Here is a 21,742-nt window from a genome sequence, read left to right on the forward strand (position 1 = left end):
CTCATCACAGGAGACTGCATGAGTAAGATAAAAGAGGGAATAGTTGTATAAAGCAAGCACTGCTTTCTGTCAGCATCCATTCACATGATTTTTCTCAGTTATGTGGCTTTCATGATAATAAGTGACAGTGACAATAGCCTCTGTTTATTGGTTGTTTGTGTCTTTAAGCGCCAGCCCCTTGCCCTTAATATGTTAAACAAATTACAGCCCCCATAATGCACTGAGGCCACCCTGGCTTTCTGTGGTCTGTACGTGTTTGTGTCTGCTTCTTTTTCCTCTGGAGAGAGGACGACGAGCCTCTTTAAAGCCTAATTTAGCATGCCTCATTCTGTGTTTCCATGCCAACCCCACTAGGTCAACCAATAAGAGGCTGTGAGTGTGAAGGGGTGGAGTTTAAAACATGAGGGCCTTAATGAGAACAATTAAAGTACACATGCTAATAAGAGCAGCTAATAAAACAGTTTCAAAGTGGTAACATATAAGCATGTTCTAATGATTCTTCTCTAATATCTTCAATTATCTACAAGTATCTTCAATTATTTAAAAGTACTCTGTATTTAGTATATATACAGTATATGGAGTATTTGCCTGATCTTAGCACAGAAATTTTTGAACCAGTTATGAAGAAATAAAACACGAAAGAGTTTGTTTTCTTGGCCATACTTAAAATAAACCTATATCTGATGACTTGGCTCAAAAATGGCCAAAAGGAAAAGTGGTTTTAAGTCTTAAAAAGCTCAATATCAGATTAAAAAAAAATAAAATAAAAATTGGTACAAAATTAAGCTACACTGCTGGGACAATCTGCAGCTGTTTATGAATAATAAGGCCATTAATTCCCCTAGAAATTTGCTGCCTAAGAATAAACATAACTTAAAAACATGTTACCTTTTCATGAGGAGATCAGAAAGTTGTTTTTTTTTCTTCTTACAACATAAGACAGATTGCAGATACACCCTTGAGTTTCTTTTGATCACATTTTTTAGGTAATAAACCATAAAATTGTTAATTTTTTATAGCATTTCACAAATATGATTCATATTAAAAATGATTTATTCTGATTTTTATATTGAAACAGTACAAATGACAGCTTAAAAAAAACACTGTAATATAATATCCACTCAAATAATACTCTTTATCCACAAAATATCAAATAAGAAGCTTCACTAAAAAAACACTTCAATATGAAATTTGTATAAATGTGTTTTTGTTTTTTTTGGTTTGGTCTTGAAATTTTTGTCCCATAAAATCCATTAATGAGACGTCAACACGACCGTTTCCATCCAGCACAGGCACTAACACATTGCTACCATGTTTTCTTATTAGCTCAGCAGCTGGTGTGTATGTGATCCTTTTCATTTTACTATAACCATATTGTTGCTTAGAGACAATAGATATTAAGGCCAATATATGGGTTTCAAAATGTTTTTAAGAAAATATACAGATTAAAAGTTCAGGATGCTAAACTTGAACTTGACTCAAACACACATTTGACTGCACATGTTAAGAAATCTGGATCACTGATGTTGCTCTACTTCTGCAAGGGAGGACGGACCAGCCAGAGCATTACGTCATGTTGGAGTATTAACTGTGCTGAGGACCTCTGCTGGTGAAAAGGCATAATGACAGTCTTACAGAACATGTGGGTGACGCAGTCCATGCAGCATCACTTCTGCACAACATGGCTTCATCGTATCAGACCGGAAGCTTCTGATGGAGACAGAGGAAGCCTGCTGCATGATGCTATGACTCAAACACAGCACCACTGTGATTGGGAGATAACTAAGAGGAGATTATATGCCAGCAATTAAATCTTAATTATAAAAAATTGTGCATAAAAAGTGACTACAATTGTCTTTCCTTCATTAATCAAGTTGCATATGTGGAGGAAAGCAAAATTACTTTGGTTTGGAGCACCAATGGTGGACATTCAGGCCTGTTAAAATGAGGCAGACAAGACCAGCTTGTGCTGACAGTGTAGCAGCAGCAATGAATACACTAAAAATGAAAATATACTAAATATACTTGAATATTTGTGATATCAAAGACATAATTAAAATGACATTAAACCAGGAACACAGAGGAGACATATGACATGGTGACTCACAACATGCTGCTTCCCAGTGTGATACAAAGTGAGACGGATGAATGTGGAGCTGTCTGACAGAAATAGAGAGAACAGGTAAAAAGAAGAAGCAGAAAACTTCAACTCAAGCTCGAATATTCAAGCTGAATATTATATATTGCTTATAAAGGACCTGGAAAAGCAGTAATATGATGTACCGCTGATTAGGAGTGCAGTAGGCATCATGTGTTTGTCACTTTGATGCTTCCCTGATTAATTTTATAGAGACAAAATACGATGCAGAGCAAAACGTTTTATAGAAACGAAAAAAAGTAGGAATATATAGGAGTGTAATGATCAAAAGATTTAGGGTTGCTTTAGCCACTCAAGCTACATACAAAATACAAAATTAACTTAATAGCTTATTATGAAATGATATATCAGTTATTTTGATGTTATAGTTGTACATGAATATCATATATAGTGTGATTCTGAGCACAAGATGCCCCCATAAGCTACAAAAACCTGAAGTGTAAACAGAAGTTTGTTTGTTGACCTGATGGTCATTCGTCTCAGCTCTGCGTGACGCTTTTCCCTGTGACCTTTAACAAGCAGAGCTCTGCTCGTCCTCTCATGTGACACATTTACCAAAGATCTCGTGATGATCTGTCGAGATCAGTCACACCATGAAATGCATGTGTCCTTCAGCACCTGTTACTATGACATCCATCCAGATACGCATGGCCTCAGGTGTCGGCGCGACCATGTAGTACACCCGGTCGTGGGTCTTCACACTGAAGGTCAGTGAGGGGTTTGGGCTCTTGGGTGCCAAAGCGAATGATATGTGGAGAGGAAATTATGTAAGAGAGGAGAGAAAAATGTCCACATTCAACAGAAATGATGTTTGGACTCTGACATGTGGTAACAAAGAGAAACATGAATGTGCACATACAGGGACTTACCTTGTGTGCATTCTTCAAATGGTCATAGTACACCTCCTCTATGGCTTGGAAATAAATGACTCCTTTCATCTTAGTCTCATGTTTGTCTGTAGCAGAGAATGTAAACAACATTGTTTATGCTCTGACAAATTTGAGGTTAAAGCTTCTCCCCAGCATCCAAAGTATCACAGCGTGGCTTTGTTTAAGTGACAGAAAGTTTAGACGCACTAACCAGCATAGTAGGTGAGCGTTCTGCGATTCTGGTCAAACACAAACCAGCGTTTCTTCCAGGTTTTGATCTTGCCACCCATTTTAACCAGGAATCCCCTACAGGTTTTATCTGTGATAGCCAGATGGAAGCAGGCGTCTGGGCTGTGTCCTGCTGCCTCGATGTGGCCATGAAGATCAAAGTCGTCTTTCCTTACAGGGAGGTAGCGAGTCAGCAGTCGGGACTGTGGAAAAAGCACAAAACAGATGTAAACATTGTACTCCTCTTTGTTTTAGGAAGTATCAACAGGAAGACAAGTGAATAATAAACAGATTTCAGCTCCTCTACCTGAGATCTTTGTTTCTCCCTGAGCTTCACCTCCCTCTCCACAAGTCTCTGTCTCCTGCTTGTCTCCTCCTGCAGACGTTTCTCCAGCTCCTCTCTTCTTCTTCTCTCTTCCTCTAGCGCCTGCCTGCGCATCTCCATCTCACGCTCCTGCAGGTGACACAGTCTTCAAGTCATCCACATAAAAAACACAACCAGGTTCACTGAGGGCTTTGTTTCGATTGTCACATTACCCGATGTTCGAGCAGCCTCAGCTTGTCTGCCTGGGCCTCACGAAGTAATCTCTCCATCTCCTCGATCTTCATTATGTTAGACATACTGGCACTGAAGGGAAAGGAAAACTTCAGTCGGAAAATGTAAAAGGACGTAAAAGATTTCCAGAGTGCAGACCCCTGTTCTGTACAGCCTGCGTACAACCCTGACTCCAAAAAGTTGGAACGCTGCATAAAAAAATGCAAATAAACAGATTTTGATGGTTTGCTTATTATACAAACCTTATTTTTGAACGGAAATGGTACAAAATTAGCACGGCATATGTTGAAACAGAATAATGAGTAGTTTTATGAGAAACCTATTCTCATTTTAAATTTGATGCTATCAACACATTTCAAAAATCTTAGGACAGAGACAACAAAACACTGAAAACCCGAGACTTCTCAACTAATAATGCCCATTCAGAGCACGTTACAGACATGACTGGGTAAATAGTATTTAAGTATTTAAGATATGCTTTTTGGGGCTGCAGGTCGCAGTTATTCAAAATTTACAGTCCAAAAGCAAACAGGAAAATGCCTGCATGATTTGAGTTTACTTGTTAAGACTCAAGATTATATCAGATGTTTAATTTTTGAAATGATTGAAGGGGAAGAAACTCCTTTGATCAGAGCAACAAAAATAAATTAGAACAGAAATTAGAAAATAGATTTGCTGCCAAAAACGCTGCCACCAGACTGGGCCTTTTTCAGGAGGGAACTTGCACATTAAAGTGAAATGACGCCAAATAAAATCTGCACTTATTACAGCAACATAGCTTATCAGTACACGTGCTCAATTGGCCTGCTTGCATTTGTCACAAGCTTAACTTTATAAACTCTGGAAACTGATTTCCTAACATTGCTGAAACTGTTGTTAAAAAAAGGTGATGAAACACAAAGTTTTCAACAACTTAAGGTTTACATGATTTCCAATTCACTACAATCTGTTTTAATGCTTTTACAAAACAACCCAATTGAGGTTATAGCTTATTACAAGACAGTCACACAAAAACTAACAAACCTTAGTAAAAAAAAATATATGAATGTTTTCAGTTTTCATGCTTCAGTTTGATTTTGCAGGAATGAACACACTTGTGGTGCGACTTCCTGGATGAAGAATGTGTAAATACTCCTTTGAAACGGGTGAGTGTATTACCAAATGCCTAAACATGTGTGTGTAATTGTTTATAAAAAGCTTGATAGCGTGGAGACATGCTGATGTTTATCTGACATGAGCACAGAGTGTCTTCAAACACCAGAAGTATTTCCTCTTTCTGACTGATTTTTAGATTATTTCTCCTCTTCTTCAGGCTTATCATTCAAGTTTTAACAGTACAACTCCTCTTGGCCTGGTTTAGATTTAATTCATGTATCTTGACTCTCCAAAGTATAGTTTTATCTGTATGCATCATGCTTCTTCTCTGACCTGGAGATGTTGTCAGGGGAGCAGGCGGAGAAGCTGGTCTCCAAGCTGTCAGAGCTGTCCACGCTGACAGTGTCGGAGGCCTGGCTGTTGTCGGGGTATGAGAAGGAGTCCAAGAACATGTTGGGTTCAGAGACCATCCCTCTGCAAAAGTCACTTCTTCTCTGTCTGTCTTCATTCACATGTGCATGGCTGTTACCTGCTGACAGAGGAAAACATTAAGATTACAAACTGGATATACCTCAAGCATGAATGAATGCTTCCTAAATCAATGAATCAATAAATGGAGAAATGAATCAAAAACGTTCAACCACTCAAATGCAGCAACATTCAACATTATGCTTTTCTTTTGGTTCGTGACAAGATCTAATCTTCACACAGTTTTTCTAAAACTGGATTTAACATATCCAATGAGTTATTTACAGCTCACACACTGGAGTGCTGCAATTACAGGTGGACAAACACACATGTTGCATGTTCGAATGTTGCCGGCTTGAAAATCACAAATTCCTATCTAGTATGAAGTCAGGGATCCCCGTACAGACTGAGGCTGTCACAGTTTTGCATGTTTCTTTGATTTTTATTTTTATTTTACATTTGTTTTCGATTTTAGTTTAGTGCTTATAAGTTTTTAAAAGTTTTAATGTTCTGACAATGCTTAGTTTGAGTCTCACTATTTTTTTCACTCATGACAGACAAACAACCATCCACATTAAACAATAAAATGTATCACTCAGTGTTATTCTGTTTGGCCACAGGGCAAATAAAACACTGATAAACTGGTCCACAGTGTACAGTGTGGGCTATGGGAGCAGCAGTGGGTCAGTGCCAGTCATCTCTCAGCAACAACAATAGCTCTTGCACTCACATGTCAAAGTGTCCTTCAGCAAAACACTGATCCCAAATTTGCTCCCTGTGACATCATCACCTGAAGTGACAATTCTAAAGTCTGTTGAGGGCCTAAGCGAGATTTACAAGGGACCTCAACCAGTGTCCACAACCATTACATTGTCAGGATTTCTTTCATCTAAATTCTGTTGGAGCTTGACAGTTAGCTCAGTGTGACACAGCTTTCACCAGTTAGCTAATGTCACAGGAAAAGCTTTTGTCTTTGGCAGAGGCCATGCCTGCCAAAACCAAGATGACTAGTTACCAAGTGTTAATTTCTTCATTTAGCTTATTCCATTTCTCTCAGCCAGCTACGCCATCAAGTTGACTGACATCTAGCCGTTGTTTTTGGTAGCACACTTTTCCATGTCACAGCCAGCAGAAGAGGACAAATATGTTGCTCTGCTAGCTAGGATAACTAAAGCTGCGTTTCCACCAAGCAGTCCAGGTGGGTTCAGTACGGTTTGGGAAGGTTTGGTACAGTTAAGTCTGATCCCGTTTGCGTTTCCACAGCAAACTGTGCCCTCTCGTGGTAGGCGGCGTGTAAGCTGGATGGCGGAAGCCGCAGCTGTTAAACAATAGAGCAATTCCGTAGCAGTTTACCCCGCTATTAAATCCAACAAAGAAGAAAAACGCGACACAGTAAACAAAGAGCACAGATGGAAGACACGCAGCATTTCGTCCTCTCTGTGATTGGCATGTCGCTCTTTGATACAAAGTGCAACCAAGCTTCGTTTCAGAGAAGACTGTGTGCCCCCAGGAGAAATGCAGCCGCTGTCAGGGTAAGAGACGATTCTTTTGACCAATCAGCAGTCTGCAGTGTGTTGCTCCACCTTCCGAGAGTGGATCGGTTCACCCATACGAAAGGGTCCCAAAAAAGTGGGTCGGCTCGTCTCGGTTTTTAGGGATCTGTAAATCAGTGGAAACGCTGCAAAAAGCGTGCCGTACCGAGACGAACCGAACCGGTCTGCTTGGTGGAAACGCAGCTTAATGCTGGTGCAAACACCATAATGAAAAGCTAACAGAAGTTATGCTATCTAAGTTATCTTATCCAAGAGTCTCTTCCTAACAGGCCAGAGTAGTTTTAACTGAGAAGCTTTGCATCAGGTCATGGAGGCTTCAGAGCCAGGTGATTGACACATACACCCCATCGTCATCACAAACTTTGCACATTTGAGCAACAGCTGTGCTTTAATGTTTGTCAGCTATCAGGGGCCCCCTGCTGGCCTGGGGCCCCTAGCAGTTTCCTGCCTTGTGTGTTGACACCAGTATCAACCAGCCACCATCAGATAATGAATATGGTGTGAATGTGACATGAAAGAGCCCTTTGAGTGGTTGGAAACAGGTCTATTTAGTCCAGCTTCCCCAAAATGGACTGCAGCTGCTATTAACACCAAGTATTGTGAAAGTATTGTGAGTTATTTGTTTGGTCCCTTCTGGCCTAGATTGTCTTCAAATGTGTGAAAAAAGTGCACCTCAAACATGAGGAGATGAGCTTTGTACAGCCTCACACTACTTTACCCCCAAAATATCAAAATTACATCAAAGACAAAGTAATGTTAACCAACTAATGTATTATTTTTAATTTATTGTGATAATCACTTTTGAATTTGAGTGACATTCCTCTAACTCAGTCACTGCAAACTCTCAGCCAATTATAAAAATTTAATTTGAAAAGCATGTGGCACCAGTGCTTGTGAATGAAGACTCAATTTACCAATTCTTCTCTAAATTAAAGTGCAAAAGCACCAGAGCATAAAACTACAACTTGCAGTTTGGGGAGCAAATAAACCTTTCGTGTTAATTTTGCCTCTTGGGCACAGGTTCAGCAGGGGGTAAAAAACTGCAACACTTTCTGTGTTTGATGTCACACTTCAACTCACTGCGTCACCTCCTTTTCTGTGCCACAGATTCCTTCATCACCAGAAGCGTTTCCTGACCTTATATTCACATAACACCCGAGGTTTAAGATGCTCATACTCAGTTCTCCAGAGATTTGATGCAGACACAATGTGACAGTCTGCCACTCTGACTCACTCTTTGGCCGATGGCGGATGTTCAGGTCCCTCGGGGAGAAACTGAAGCCTGGTGGGATCACGCTGCCACAACTGGAGCTCTGTAACAGAGGCAGGTGGGCCTGAGGAAGACACGTAGGCACACATCAAGTTCAAGTCCAGAATCTTTAACCATCACAAAACAGCAAAATGTCTCGCAATGCCAGAGGACTTAGTCAGCTGGGCAGGCCTGAGTGAAACTGAGCATTCCTGTCTGGGTGGATCACTCTCTGGGGACGAAAAGTTCTAGATAGAAGTAATGAGGGTAGTGAAATCCCCGCCTCTGCTTTCCAGAGTCAGACAGACCACAGTGTTTTCAATCTGCCTTTCAAAACTTCACCATTTGGGCAACATTTTCATCATGTTTCCTCATTATTTAAGCTTGAAAATCTAGGAGATCACACTGTATCATCACAATGATGTTATTTTTTAAATATGTCGTAAAGATAACAAGTCTTACGAGCTGATTATGAGACACTATCACTGTTATTCCCACTGAATCCAAACTGAAACGCCTGATAATGTAAACATGTAAGGACCTTTGGAGAGAGCGTGCGTCCAAGGGATCTGCCGTAAGAGTTGAGGATCTGCTGGCTCCTCTTGTGAGACAGGGTGTCAGTCGGGTGGGAAGAGCTTTCTTTGCTGCCGCTGCTTCTCCTCCTTTCTTTCAGAGAGTGCAAGTGCTGAAACAGAGGAATCACGGCGGAAAGAAAAAGATAAAAAATAACAGAACCTAGTCATTGTGGTATCCTATGCTTAAAGACATAGGGGCACTCTGCTAGTGGAAATACAAAACATTATTATAACAGTAACTGAATCCTACCTCTGTGATGGATACAGGGTTGTTAGTAAAGCCCTGCCCCTCAGACAGCTCTGCATACTTTCCTTCCAGTGACGCCAGCTTCTCTCTTTCCTGCAGGCATCAAGGCAGGATCTTGAAATAAATAAAATTAAACATACACAACATGAGCCTACGGAGAGCTTTCTCACCTTCTGAAGCATGACGAGCAAGTTGTTTTTCTCTCTTTGGAAATTCTCTCTTTCTTGCTGAGCCTGTAAGGTGATCTGTGACGACTGTTTCTTCAGCGTCACGAGTCTTTCCTGCAAGGACAGAAAACACAACACAATTTCACTGCAGACCTTGTAAGAGAAAAAGAAGTTTAAGTCAGGTAACGTAAATGCTACTCCAAAGTTGTTTAATTTTAAAGCAGCAGCAGGTGAGCAATCAAAAGCAAATTCTCATTTAAGGGGAACAGCCACATCTTGAAATTAATCACTCATCTTTGGCTTGTTTCTGCTCAATCTTTGCCGTCAGCCAGAAAATATCTTACAGTCGTCAAACAATACAAATAGTTTTCATGCTTACCATCGCTGGTTTTGTTGTTTCTTGTGATTAGTTCATGCTTTGTGCTGCAAATAACACAGTTTGCAGCTTTATTTTCATGCACAATCTGCAGTAAGATTAATGAAAACAAATCAAAATGTAGTAATTGAAAACTTAATTGAGAACCACAGCCAAATTTTTCTGAGTTTCTGCTTGATTTGTTTTTCTTTTTCTTCTTCTCATTCTTGGAAGTATAGTTTTTGTTTTAACAGTAAATGCTGCTCAAGTTTTTGGCAGAGAATGAGACATTGTTAAGTGATGCTGTGCCAGCCCAAACAGCAGTGTTTAACATGCACTACATGCTACATGCACACACCACACCTCGCTCTGTGTACCTTGCGTGTGACACCGAGTCGCTGATACTCCGCGATCTCTCGCAGCAGCTCTTGGTTCTTATTCTCTTTTTCCTCTTTCTGATTAATTTCTTGTTCCAGCTTCTGAAACTCCAGATCCTCCAGACTTTTTGTCTGCTCCTCCAGTTCCTTAGAAACAACATAAAAACACCATTATCAAAAAGAAAGAGGAGTGCTCTTTGAGTGATTGAGACTATGTTGGTGTTTTTCCTGAAGAACTTAGGGATAATCATGTCATGTGTCTGAGCATTCGACAGGATATCTTCTGCTGAATGACATAAAAAACAAACACAGTTGTGATGTAATTAGTGTTGAATTTCATGTCCTTCCAGATGATTTCAGGTTTCAGGTGATTCTAATTTTCCACTAAATTCAAACCAGATGAGTTTTACTTTTTTCACACATGTTAACTATTTGGGGTCTGTCTCATATGTGCGTCTGCAGGGGTTCAGAGCAGATGCAGAAGCTGTAGATGTGAGGCAGGAAGTAGAGTGAGAAATCTAGGATTACAGGGAACAAGGTAAGGCTGTGAAATAACAGTGTCAAGTTAATTTTAGTAAACTGTACAGGCTTTAAAATCAGACTGTCCAATTCCTCTTTTGTTAATTTATTTTATTTTTGTTGTTGTTTTACGCACATACACACACCGTTTCAAAAAAGGTTTCTTTTTTTCCAAACTCACCTCTGACATGTATCAAAAATAACAATAATTTTGTGTACACACTTATGATACTTTATTTGTCATATCAGTGAGACATGTATCTTTTTTTTTTTTTTTTTTACCGAGAGGATTATGCTTTAGAGAGCAAGCGCCTGCTTCACTGTGTTACTACCTGACAGTCTGAACTAACTGTTAGTACAGGGTTTATGCAAACTGATCACTTTCAGGGGGTACACACCTTCACAGGGATCAAAGTTACCAAAGTTGCGCAACTTACCGCAGTCCTGGATTATCTGTTACATTAAATTTTGCAATCTTTTTTAAGAAAACACCTCTCCACATGGTTTATTTCTCAACAGTTTATCACTGTTTTCTTTGCACGGATGATTTTTTTTTTACAAAATGAAGGGCAAAAAATGTTAAAAGTGGCATGTAGCTCGTTTTGCATGGCTAAATATTTCAGCACATCCAGGGGATTGAATTATTTGAAGTTATTTTTCGGGGGCTTTTCATGCCTTTAATGAGAGAGTAGCTGACGGTGGACAGATTAGGTAACGAGGTGAGAGTGGGGAATGACACGTTGGAAACAGGACACAGGCCGGATTTGAACCTGGGCCCCCTGCTCAAGGGCAAACCTCATGGGGAGTTGAAATTTTAACAGCATCCATCAAATTTCAGTGTCTAAACACCTTTGACATAGCTGAGCTAAACTAGCAAGACCTCATGGCAAAAACAGAAGGAACCATACATTGGCACTGGAACTGCAGGTTGTGGACGTTGCTGAACGTACTGTCACACAGGAAGACAATTTGAAACCCTTCATCCATTTGGAAGACCCATCAAAACAGATGATGTGTGATAAATGGGTGTGACTTGTATTTTATTCTAGGTTATACAGGGTATATGCTAAAATCCTGAGGTTGATTTCAATACCTTTTTAAGACTTTTTCAAAAACCTTTAAAAAAGTTTTAAGACTTTATCTCAACTTTCACTTGTTGTTGGCATCCACTTTTTAACAGTTGTAGTTTACATTTTTACAGAAATGATGTTAGCTAAGGAGGAATAAAGCTTGAAAGAACAAATGAAACTAAAGGCAGGTTTATCGACACTCCCACACCAAGAAACAGCAGTTATTCAAGGCCAACTTGCTGAAGAAAATGAGAAATTATTTAAACATTTTTAAAATTTAGGACATGTGCCGGAGATTGTGTGATTTGCTTTAATGTTGTATTTAATTTCTCTTTATGAAACTAGAAATGACGTTAATGTATAGCTGGTGTTTAAACCACTCACAATCCTTATTGTTGTATTTTATTGTAACTAGAGTCTTTATGTATTTTTTTTTTTTATTCTTTTTTCTTTTTCTATTTTTCTACTGACTCAATCGATTTCTGCTGTTAACACAACAATTTTCCAGTTTGGGATCAATATAGTAACTCTATTCTTTTCTGTTCTATTCTATTTCAGAACTTTATCGGTGGACATGTTTAACGTCCCAATCAGGGGACAGTTGCAAGGAGGAAAAAAATATTCATGAATATTTTTTGGGTCAAAGTTTGAATTCCTATGAAACTTAATACCTCATAAAACCACAATTGAGACTTTTTAATACTTTTTAAGGCCCTTAATTTTCCCAAAATTGATTTATCAACTTTAAATAGTTTTAGAGACACTGCGGACACTCTGTTATATGTATTACCTGTGACTTCTCAGTGTGACTGGTCTTCTCACTGGCGTGAATCTTTTCCTTCAGTTGGTCCAGAAGCTCCTTTTCTCTTTGCAGCTGGGTCATCTCTGACTCCTGCTCCCCCTCCAGCAGAGCCAGCTCCACCTCCATCTGCAAACAGCAGCACTGTGTTAAAAACACTGCCTGAGAAAGGCATATCAATCAAAAGGAAAATGCTAGAAATTGACAGAGAATCACTTACTATGGCTAAATATTAAAAAAATAAAATAACTGTAATGTTTTTTTCTTTTTTGGGTTCAGTGCATCATAAATAATAAACACTCTTGTAGTATACATGAGAAAAAAACATCATCAAGCTTCTCTGGTGTTTTTTCTAACTGCACCCTGCAGCAGAGTGTACCTCTCTGACAGACTCCTCCATCTGGTTGTCCAGGTCTTTGATCTTCTGCTCCAGCTCCTCTATGTTGTTCAGAACTTGGATCCTTTCCTCCTCTATATGCGTTACTTCCTGCTTCAGCTGCACTGTGTCCAAAGCCTGGAGTGACACGAGGAATGCATAGAAATGCTTGGCTCCACTTGACTTCACATTATGTAAATCAATACAAAAAGTTCCCTTCATGAAGAGATCTGCAGGCATTAGCTCCTCTTGCTGGTTGTATTTTCAATCAGAAAGTTATATAACATGAGCAGATTTTTTCCATGCATTCAGGAGGTTGTTAAAGTAATTTGCCAGCAAGTATAATAATTTTTTTCTGCATTCAATGACAGCAGCTGCTGGTTTTACTCCTCCAGAGCTGGATCTCTGACAACAAGATTCTTTTCCACTTTATGTAATGGAAATCTGTATCAGTGAACATTGCTGTAATTTATGCCAGAGTCCTCCCATGTCTATCATCTTCCACCAAAGACTTACAATTGTTCATTCATACTCATTCATACTCATTCATACGTGGGTGAAATTTATAGATCCACTATTATGCAGGTCAGGAGGTTTGTTTTTGTGGCCAACAGCTCCAGGATTTATAGTTTCCCTGGCTGCGCAGGCTGCTGTGAGGAATGCAGAAGGCAAAGGACACAATATCTTGACTCTGTACTAAAGTCACTCCAGACACATCACAGAAATGATGATCCAGACAGAAAGCTACTTTTTACAAACTGTAAGTGTGCTCGTAAATTATGTCTGCCTCACCACAAACATTGTTTGATTACCTGTGATGATGTGTTAACTACATTTTCCTTTTTTACAAGGTCGTCCATTCATTTAGCCTTGGTGCAAAGTTCAAACCATCTGGAAAAACGTGTGAGATACTCTTCTACTGACAGAATCAGGGTTTGGCATATGTACACACACACACACACACACACACACACACACACACACACACACACACACACACACACACACACACACACACACACACACACACATGTGCACTCTAATTCTCCTTGGGATAAAGTCATTTCCTGTTCCCCCCAACCTTTAAGACTTTGAAAGGCAGAGTGCTGAAACAAAACGAGGACTTCTTCATTGAATCCAGACACACCATGAGGTTGCTCTAGGGTGGAAAAAGGCTTTTACAGAGACAGTGGGACTGGGGAATGAGACAGTGGAGGAGGTGACATGCCTTTGAGCTTAAATCACAGCATCAATGCATATGATACATTAATACTTATAGATTCAACATGCCGGTTTTGGTTTTCAAGTTTGATGCATTAAAAAGCTGATGGGAAAGGATGAATCAGGTCGCAGGATCATCAAAGTGGTGTGGAGGTCTTGTGCAACTCTAAATCTCCTGTTTGTGTGTCTGACCTCCCACATAAACAGGAAACATACAAACTGCAAACTGCAGGAACTTACTGTACTTCTGACTCAGAGGCCAGTGATTGAAAATCTGTGTTGGGTGTTTATCTGTAGTGAATGACACAATGGAAAACACAAACTGTATGCAACCGTCATGCCATTGATGTGTTGTCAGAGAGTGGCTCAGAGTCTTGGAAAGATTTAACTCACAGGGTTTTACACATTCAATCAAAGAAACTAAGTTTATACCAGACATGTGCTAAACTTTAACCCTCTCAATCTTAGAAGTTTTCACAAAAACATAAAATGTTTGTACTGGCAAAAATGGGGCAAATTTAGCATGAACATAATTTCATTTCCCAATCAGTCACACAGACTGGCTCATTTGGTTTATCTGGAAACTACCATCAGTGGTAGATTTCATAAATGACTCGGAATGTGAAAGGAAAATCCAAAATGACATGGAAAGGGAAAGCATTTAACCTGATATCACATCAGGTAAACAAACAAAGATCAACAACGTATCAACAGTCAGATGAACTACATTCCACAGGAGGGGTGTTTCCCATTAGAGCTCACGACAGCTCACTCCTTTTTCTACTTACATTAACTCTGAAAATATAGCAGGATTCAGCTGAAAGGGGGTAGAAAGAAAGGGCAAAGTTTCCTTTCTCATACTTAATTCAAGTATTCACAGATTTGAAGTTCTGAAAAGAGTAAAAAAGGTTAAAAGAAATTCTGATGCTTTAGTGTTTTAAAGCTTCCAGAAGAGGGCAACTCAACGGTCTAACACAAGACTGTGTGGAAGTCTATTATAAAGTGACCCTTCTTTGTAGTAAAGTATTCGTAAAGTATGCCATTCATACGCAATGTATGTTCAGTTCACCAGGGGTTTGCTTGCAGAAAAAGACACTATTAACCAGGAAAATTTCACAGAGGAAGCAACCTTTCAGCATCTCCATCAGGACTGAGATGAAGCATTAGAGACGTTATCTTTCCATTCTCACTACGAGCCAAAAACTCAAACAAAGCCGAACAGCCTTGAAGCAAAAATCAACAAGTCAATAGCTCAATAAACTGGCAAACATGGTGACTGCTCATAGCAGACAGATGTAAAGAATAACAGTAACATTGGCTGTGTTCAAAGCAAATATCCCACAATGCTTTGAAAATGCAAAACACATACAATAAAAAGAAGGACCCTGGCTAGCTAGCTAGCTAAAGTACCTACTATGTAGCTATTGAGCCTCCTATCACTTTTTTTTAAATAATCTCAATTTCAGCATCCTGACTCTTATGTCCAGCTTTAGCTACTCTTCGGGTGAAGAAAAACACAGATTAACCCAACTGCACCAATTTAGGAAAGCAGAAAAAGTTAGTAGCTGCCAAAAAACTGTTGATTTTAATTGTTTAAAACTTTGATATATATTGTCAGAAGTTTGTGAAATAAAAATAGCCCTAAATGGAAGCGTGGATAGACTTTAATATCCAAAGAGGCTAAAAAGGACTTCAAAAGATGATAATGTTACTATTTAAATGTTATGTTATGTTGCTAAAATGCCAGCTAACAGGTCAGCGCTGCTGATAAGCTAGCTACTGATAAGCTAGCTACTGATAAGCTAGCTACTGATAAGCTAGCTGATGTGCTGTTAAAAAGAGCCTAAACAATGATGCAGCTCAAACAACCTATTGAACAAAAAACAAAATACATTATGCTCTACTGAGAAGTGGTTATGGTGACACATGACAAGCTAATACATCTTTTTTCAGGGGTTTTTGGTCATAGGTCATAGCTAGTTTTCATAGTTTTAGCTAGTTTTACACATTAGCATATCTAAATACATTCAGGGTTAAACTGCTAAAAAATAAAACCATAGTAAGCTACTCCAAATGATAACAGGGAACAGTACTGATTTTCCCTAAATCTAATTGTTTTGAGTTACTCACTAATTATACAATAACCAGTTTTTAACTATATCTTCTGGAAATTGAGAGTTGGGCTTTTTTTGTTAGTTCAGATAAAGATTTGTTGATGATTCTTAATCAAAACTTACTTTGGCTCTGTGGTGGGTGGAGGGTGAGGGGGCACTACTGTTCAGGCTGACAGCAGGTGATTGGGACCTGGCCTCTCTGTAGCCGCTCTGCTGACGCTGGCTGCCCGGCTGCTCCTCCGCCAGCTGGAAGTCTCTGGCTGCTTTTGCCCCAAAGTTGCTCTCCTGAGCTGCACTGCTGGGAGAGTCAGAAAACACTGACTCATCATCTGATACCTGCAGCTTCTCCAACTCCTTATTGATCTTCTGCAGGTCAGTCACTGCTGAGACTGCTGGCTCTCTTTCCACCTGACCGAATTCAGTGCACAGGTTTAAGATGGTCTCCAGACGCTGGCACTCCTGTACAGTTGATACATATTGTTAATCAAGGTGAGAAAATGTGTTTGTCTAAGTGAACTGAGTGGATGTGATTAAAAAAACAACTCACCAATCTCTGGACTTTCTGCTCCCTGAGTCGTTCATCTCTCTGGTGTTGGTGATAATCTCTCAGTTCCTCTTTGCCGTTCAATGAGCTGATGCTGCCTACTCTCTGACCAGCACTCAGCCCACCCTTTCCAAACGACAACCTCCTTTCTCCAAAGCTCAGATCCAAACCAGTCCCATCAATATCCACACCCAGAGAGCTCAATGAGGCCAGACTAGCCCTCCTCGGAGTACTGGGCATGCTGGCTGGTACTGTCACATCTGGTGGCTGCTCCAGGGAGGACAGACTGCGTCTCTGCCCTGCTGAACCCACTCCTCTGTGGGAACCTGCTGAGTGGCGCAATGGCAGTGACAGAGCAGGAGGGTCTGCTGGGTTGTGAAGCCGGGGCAAAGAGCGACTGTGCATCCCCAAGCTGTTAAGAGAGCCAGTTGAGTATTTCCTCTGCCGGGAGTCTCCTCCAGCTTTGCTCTGAGCATACAGCCGGCGGCCCATTCGAGGACTGGACGGCACACTGGCTGCTCCACTTTTTACTCTGGGAGAGCGAGGTACAGGAGGCCCATAGGAGGAGAGGAGAGAGCTTCCATCTGCCGCAAGCAAACTGTCCTGTGACATGTGGCGGGAGTGGGAATGGCGGTGTAAACCATTTGGGCTCAGCTGTCGTTCACCTTGGCGAGGTGATGGAGGAACGCTGCTGCTTGACATGTAGGAGAAAGACCTGGGGGCAGATGGGGGTCTTTCTGTGTTACTGAGAACAGACAGAGGTCTGCTGGACTGAGATCCCACAGGTGAAGGCGCACTGAGGTACTTGCGGCTGCACTCAGCTGCCCTCAAGCTGGCCTCCAGAGCACTCTTTCTACGTTGTAGGGTCTCCATCAGCTCTTGTAGCTCTGCCTTGGAGCGGGAGCCCCTCAGAACCGTCCCACCCACAGATCCACTGCTGCTGTGCTCAATCTTCCCACAGTCTGAGAAAAAAGAAGAAAGTTGGCAGAGCGTGAAATCTTGTGTCTTTTGGACTATGTCATGGTGTCAGGTTTAAAGTAACTGCTCTAATAAGCACAGGAGCAGCAAAGAGAATGCTATCACACCAGTGCTGAGTAAGGGGGGAAACCAGTGAAGAATGTACACCCATACACTTCTGAGCCCAACACAAACACAGGCTCAATCAGTGGTTAAGCTTCTTCTAAAAATGGAAGAATGCTGATGGACCAAGACGAACTAGAATGCATCATAGTCTCGTCTGAAGCAAACCCCCGAGGACACTTCCACTCCAGCCCAGATGTCTAAGCTCACAGGGTGAGAAGGTGGCGTGAGTCATGACTGGCTGGACGCTGATTAAACATTTTATTTGATGTTAAAAAACATCCACCACCTGTTCATTTCAGATATGAGAAGTGCGTGACAAAAACTGGGCTAAAATAAACTCTGGGCCCTAAAAATAATACAGTATTGTTTACCATTAACAAGGACTTTTTTTTTTACAGCTTGGCAGCCTTATTCTGAGACTCCAGAGGAGTAGCTCTGTATAATTAAAAAAAAAGTGAAAATCCCTTTAGTCTCTCTTCTTGTTTTAACAAGCTGCTTTAGCTCATGTTTCTTTAAAGGCTTCTCCTAAAGCCGGACTTCTTCTCCGCTTTCAGGACCCCTGAAAGCGACACTTCACCATTCTCTTTAAAACCTGCTTCCTTCTTCAACTGAAACAACAAATTACACGACAGAGTTTTTAAAATATTTACAAGAAAGGTGCTAAGATGCTAACTAGTGAGAAAACCCTTCAATAAGATGTATGTGTTAGTACGGGATTCATCTAGATATCAAATAAAGGATCTATCTTACCTGAGCTGTAGCCCAGCGTGGCAACAGCACTCCTCTGAGGCAGCATGCTGTTCATCACACTGATCTTCTTTCTCTGAGTTTAGCCCGAGGATGCACAGTTCAGCCAGGTCCTTCCTTTGCTCCCTGAGAAAAAGAAAATAGAGTCAACAGACATTACAAGACAGAGTCATCTTTTTTCTTTTAGTGAATGATAAGTACAAATCAGTTGTACTTTCATTGCTTACATCCTGCATTAGTATTCCAACAAAATTATACAGTCCCCTTTTTGGTCTGGAAACAAAAGGTTTACAGAACCTCACAGGAAGCCAAATCCCTGCCTTGCGGTCACTCTTAAAACTCTACAACAATACCTCAATTCAAGCAAATATTTCAGATGTGCATTTTTACTAAAGGCAGGAAAAAAAACATTTCTGAGCACTAAGTAGGGAAACAGATCTAGAGGAAAGCATTCATGTCTGGGTCTTTCTTTCGTTCTCCCCATCTCTTTCTCTCTTTTTAACCAATAAAAACTCAGCCCTAAAAAGCAGCTCTTGATCCTTCAGCCCCGAGCTCCTAAACAGTCCTTGGAAGTATTCCCTCAGAGCCCCAGACTGAATGTGACACTAGCCAGAGTCAGAGGGTCAGACTGGGTGAATCTTGACGGAGACCGCATATGGAGCAGAAGTTTTCTGCTTCTTGGGCTAAATGTATAAGTCCAAAAAGCAGGAAACTTAATCAAGATCTCAAACCAAGTATTTTTTGGTTTATGAGAAAAAAAGCTAATATTTTGTCAAGTGATAGCGCAACAGATTTTATTGCTGCTTCTTTTACAGCAGTTTCTGGCATTTTATGACATGGCTGTCTTAATGATTACCCAGCTGTGTTAAATCCTTGACTCTGATTGGTAACAACCCAACAACAATGGCAGTTAAATCTAAGTAGCAAAAGCGAAGCCAGGAAAAACTTGATCACACACGTCATATCAAGTTGAATCCAGCAAAGCAATCCTGCACAGAGCACCACTGCCTGCTGACACTGGCACAAACTGTCGTTCCCATCTCAGGCCGGTCTCCACTGTCAGGAAATAATGACAGTTACCCAGCACAGATGTGAGAGCAGCCTCAGGAGCTGATCTCTGATGGGAAAAGTGGAGCAAGTTCCTGTCCTGAAATCCAGGCAACTGCAGCAGAGCTGTGGAGCGTATGTTGATGATCGACTTAAAGCAACTTTGGTCCAGTTCTGCTTTAGGTTACTGTTTGTTGAAAGGACTGCAACTGCTTCCATGTGCTGCTGGTTGGTGAAATTTAAATAATCTCTGTAAATAACCATACATATATCTTAGTTTTAGAGCGTAGAGTATCATAAGATAAATTTTATTGATCTGTATTTATATGAGGAGAAGTTGATTGATGCATTAGTACTTTTTATCAGAAGACTTAGAGCAGCCAGCAAAATGTTTTCCCTCTTTTTATAAAGAAAACAAACTAAAAGAAACAGATACACCAAAAAACAGACTTCCTGGTCCTCATGCTACAATTGGACCACATTGAGTGAGAATATTATGGCTTCCATTGAGGGATTTTAATACTCAGACGATGCCGTTTCCTGAATCCACAGACAGCACACGCACACACATTCACAGAGCAGAGAGAGACAGAGATGCCTGATCCAAGATTCGCTCGTTCTGCCGTCTGGAGAGAGACAGAGAGAGGGCCTACAGGAAGTAGGGTATCCTTTTACACAGTCACACAATCAATCAGCGTGAGTTCATTCTTCAAACCGCCTCCAAAAAAGGAGGGGGGAACCCACAGCCTCATGCTAGGAGGGAGAGTTTTTTACTGCATCAGCCAGACTGCGGGCCAACAGGAGAGAGCAGAGCATAAACACACCGAGATGTAAACAGCTGGAGGAAGAGACAGATAAAATGTTGTGGAGATAAATAGTTTCCCATTGCACAACACTCAAACTAAATGAAGCTGTTGGAACGCAAAATTAATTCTCAGATGTTTTAAAAAGAAGCATTAAAATTATTCAGGAGAAAAAAGCTAGAGATTATTCTCAGTTTCATGAATCTTGCTTAGCCTAATTCAAATAATTCCAAATCTAACCTGTTGGAACTTAGGCATAAAGAAGTGTGTGCTTTTAATTCCAAGAGGGTTATTGGTTTTACTAATCTACAAAGGTAAAACAGCAAATACATAACAAAAGTGTAAAATAATCTTTCATTTGTCTTGTCCATTAAATTCTTGCCACTGCTCATGCAATGTTCTGAATGATAATATGGCATTCCAGCTATCCATTTAAACTCAAATAAAGAAAGTCTGCAGGTAAAAGATAACATAACTGGCTGCTTTCACATCTTTTTTTTTTTTTTTAACTTAATGGTTTGATTGTTTCCAGAACTGTAGAGAGTGACACACAATATGGTGAACATTCACGTTTGGGCTTCTTGCCAAGGTGATAACTGACAACTCAAAGCTGGATTAGCTTTAACAAACATTTACTCTAAATAAGTAACACAAAAAGTCACTCATTTTAGATTTGTACATACATTCTTTTGGTGTAAAATCACATCGCCATATCATTAGCTTAATATTGCCTACGTCACATTTAAAAGTTTTCAGAAAAGAGAAAAAAAAAAGATTCCTCATGTATATTTATATTTTTCTTCCCCTTTATAATATTGTTTAATATTTCCTACATTGTTACAGTAAACGTATTTATTTTACTTAATTTTTACTTGGGCAGTTGCTATGAGGCTAACGATATCTTAAAAATACACCGTATCGCGAACGTTGGACGGTCATCGTGCTAACTTCACATTAACGTAAAGTTAACCGTCGTTCTGTGTGAATCTGACAGAACGCAGTCGTGTGACTTTCCCGGTGCATCACTTCATAAATACGAATAAATCAAGAGTTAAACCTTAAAACATGACAGAAACTACTTTTTTCGCGTAAAATTTAAAGTACTTACACTTATTCTTCGTTTCTTTCACATAGCTGCTCCTGAGTCTCTTAGCACGTCTCACCTAGCTGGAGCTGCGGTCCTCTCTTTCTGTATGAACCAGCACAGAAAGTCTTCCCATGACAAAGGAGCAGACAGAGACCCTTTCCCCATGTCTCCCCTCCCACCTCAACTTTCTGCTACAGAGGGAATGAGGGAGTGTTTACTTTCCAGCATCTGGCGCTGTTGGTGCCCCTCTCTGGTTCGACAGAGAAATGCTTTAAACAGAGAAGCTGAGAGGATGACTGCAATGTTATCACACTATCACATCTAATCGGATGTGTTTAAATCAATCACCTTTGAATTCCTCTGTAACTCCTCAATTATTTTATGTCTGCCCTGCCCTGACTTCCAGCCTTACAGTAATCAATACACTGGGGTATC

At 40.3% G+C, this 21,742-nt stretch overlaps 1 protein-coding gene across 2 annotated transcripts; it reads right to left on the reverse strand.

The window, feature by feature from the left end:
- Positions 1-1,121: 1,121 nt before the first annotated feature.
- phldb2a (pleckstrin homology-like domain, family B, member 2a) lies at positions 1,122-21,526 on the reverse strand. Of its 2 annotated transcripts, none has more exons than XM_074673029.1 (17): positions 21,329-21,526; positions 18,374-18,496; positions 16,544-17,502; positions 16,120-16,455; positions 12,665-12,799; positions 12,277-12,414; positions 9,898-10,044; positions 9,169-9,279; positions 9,002-9,091; positions 8,718-8,861; positions 8,162-8,261; positions 5,240-5,435; positions 3,793-3,883; positions 3,563-3,709; positions 3,239-3,458; positions 3,028-3,113; positions 1,122-2,885 (listed from the first exon to the last, which is right to left on the reverse strand). In XM_074673029.1, exons 2-17 carry the CDS (start codon positions 18,426-18,428, stop codon positions 2,745-2,747), a joined length of 3,096 nt encoding a protein of 1,031 aa, XP_074529130.1. In that variant the 5' UTR covers positions 18,429-18,496; positions 21,329-21,526; the 3' UTR covers positions 1,122-2,744. The 2 variants fall into 2 exon arrangements, with proteins under 2 accessions (XP_074529130.1, XP_074529129.1); XM_074673028.1 differs by having other exon boundaries at positions 5,240-5,438.
- Between the last annotated feature and the right edge of the window lie 216 nt (positions 21,527-21,742).

This window comes from Halichoeres trimaculatus, unplaced genomic scaffold (assembly GCF_033239565.1).
Source record: "Halichoeres trimaculatus isolate MK-OKI-2021-1 unplaced genomic scaffold, fHalTri1.1 fHalTri1_scaffold_6, whole genome shotgun sequence".
NCBI classification, from domain to species: domain Eukaryota; kingdom Metazoa; phylum Chordata; class Actinopteri; order Labriformes; family Labridae; genus Halichoeres; species Halichoeres trimaculatus.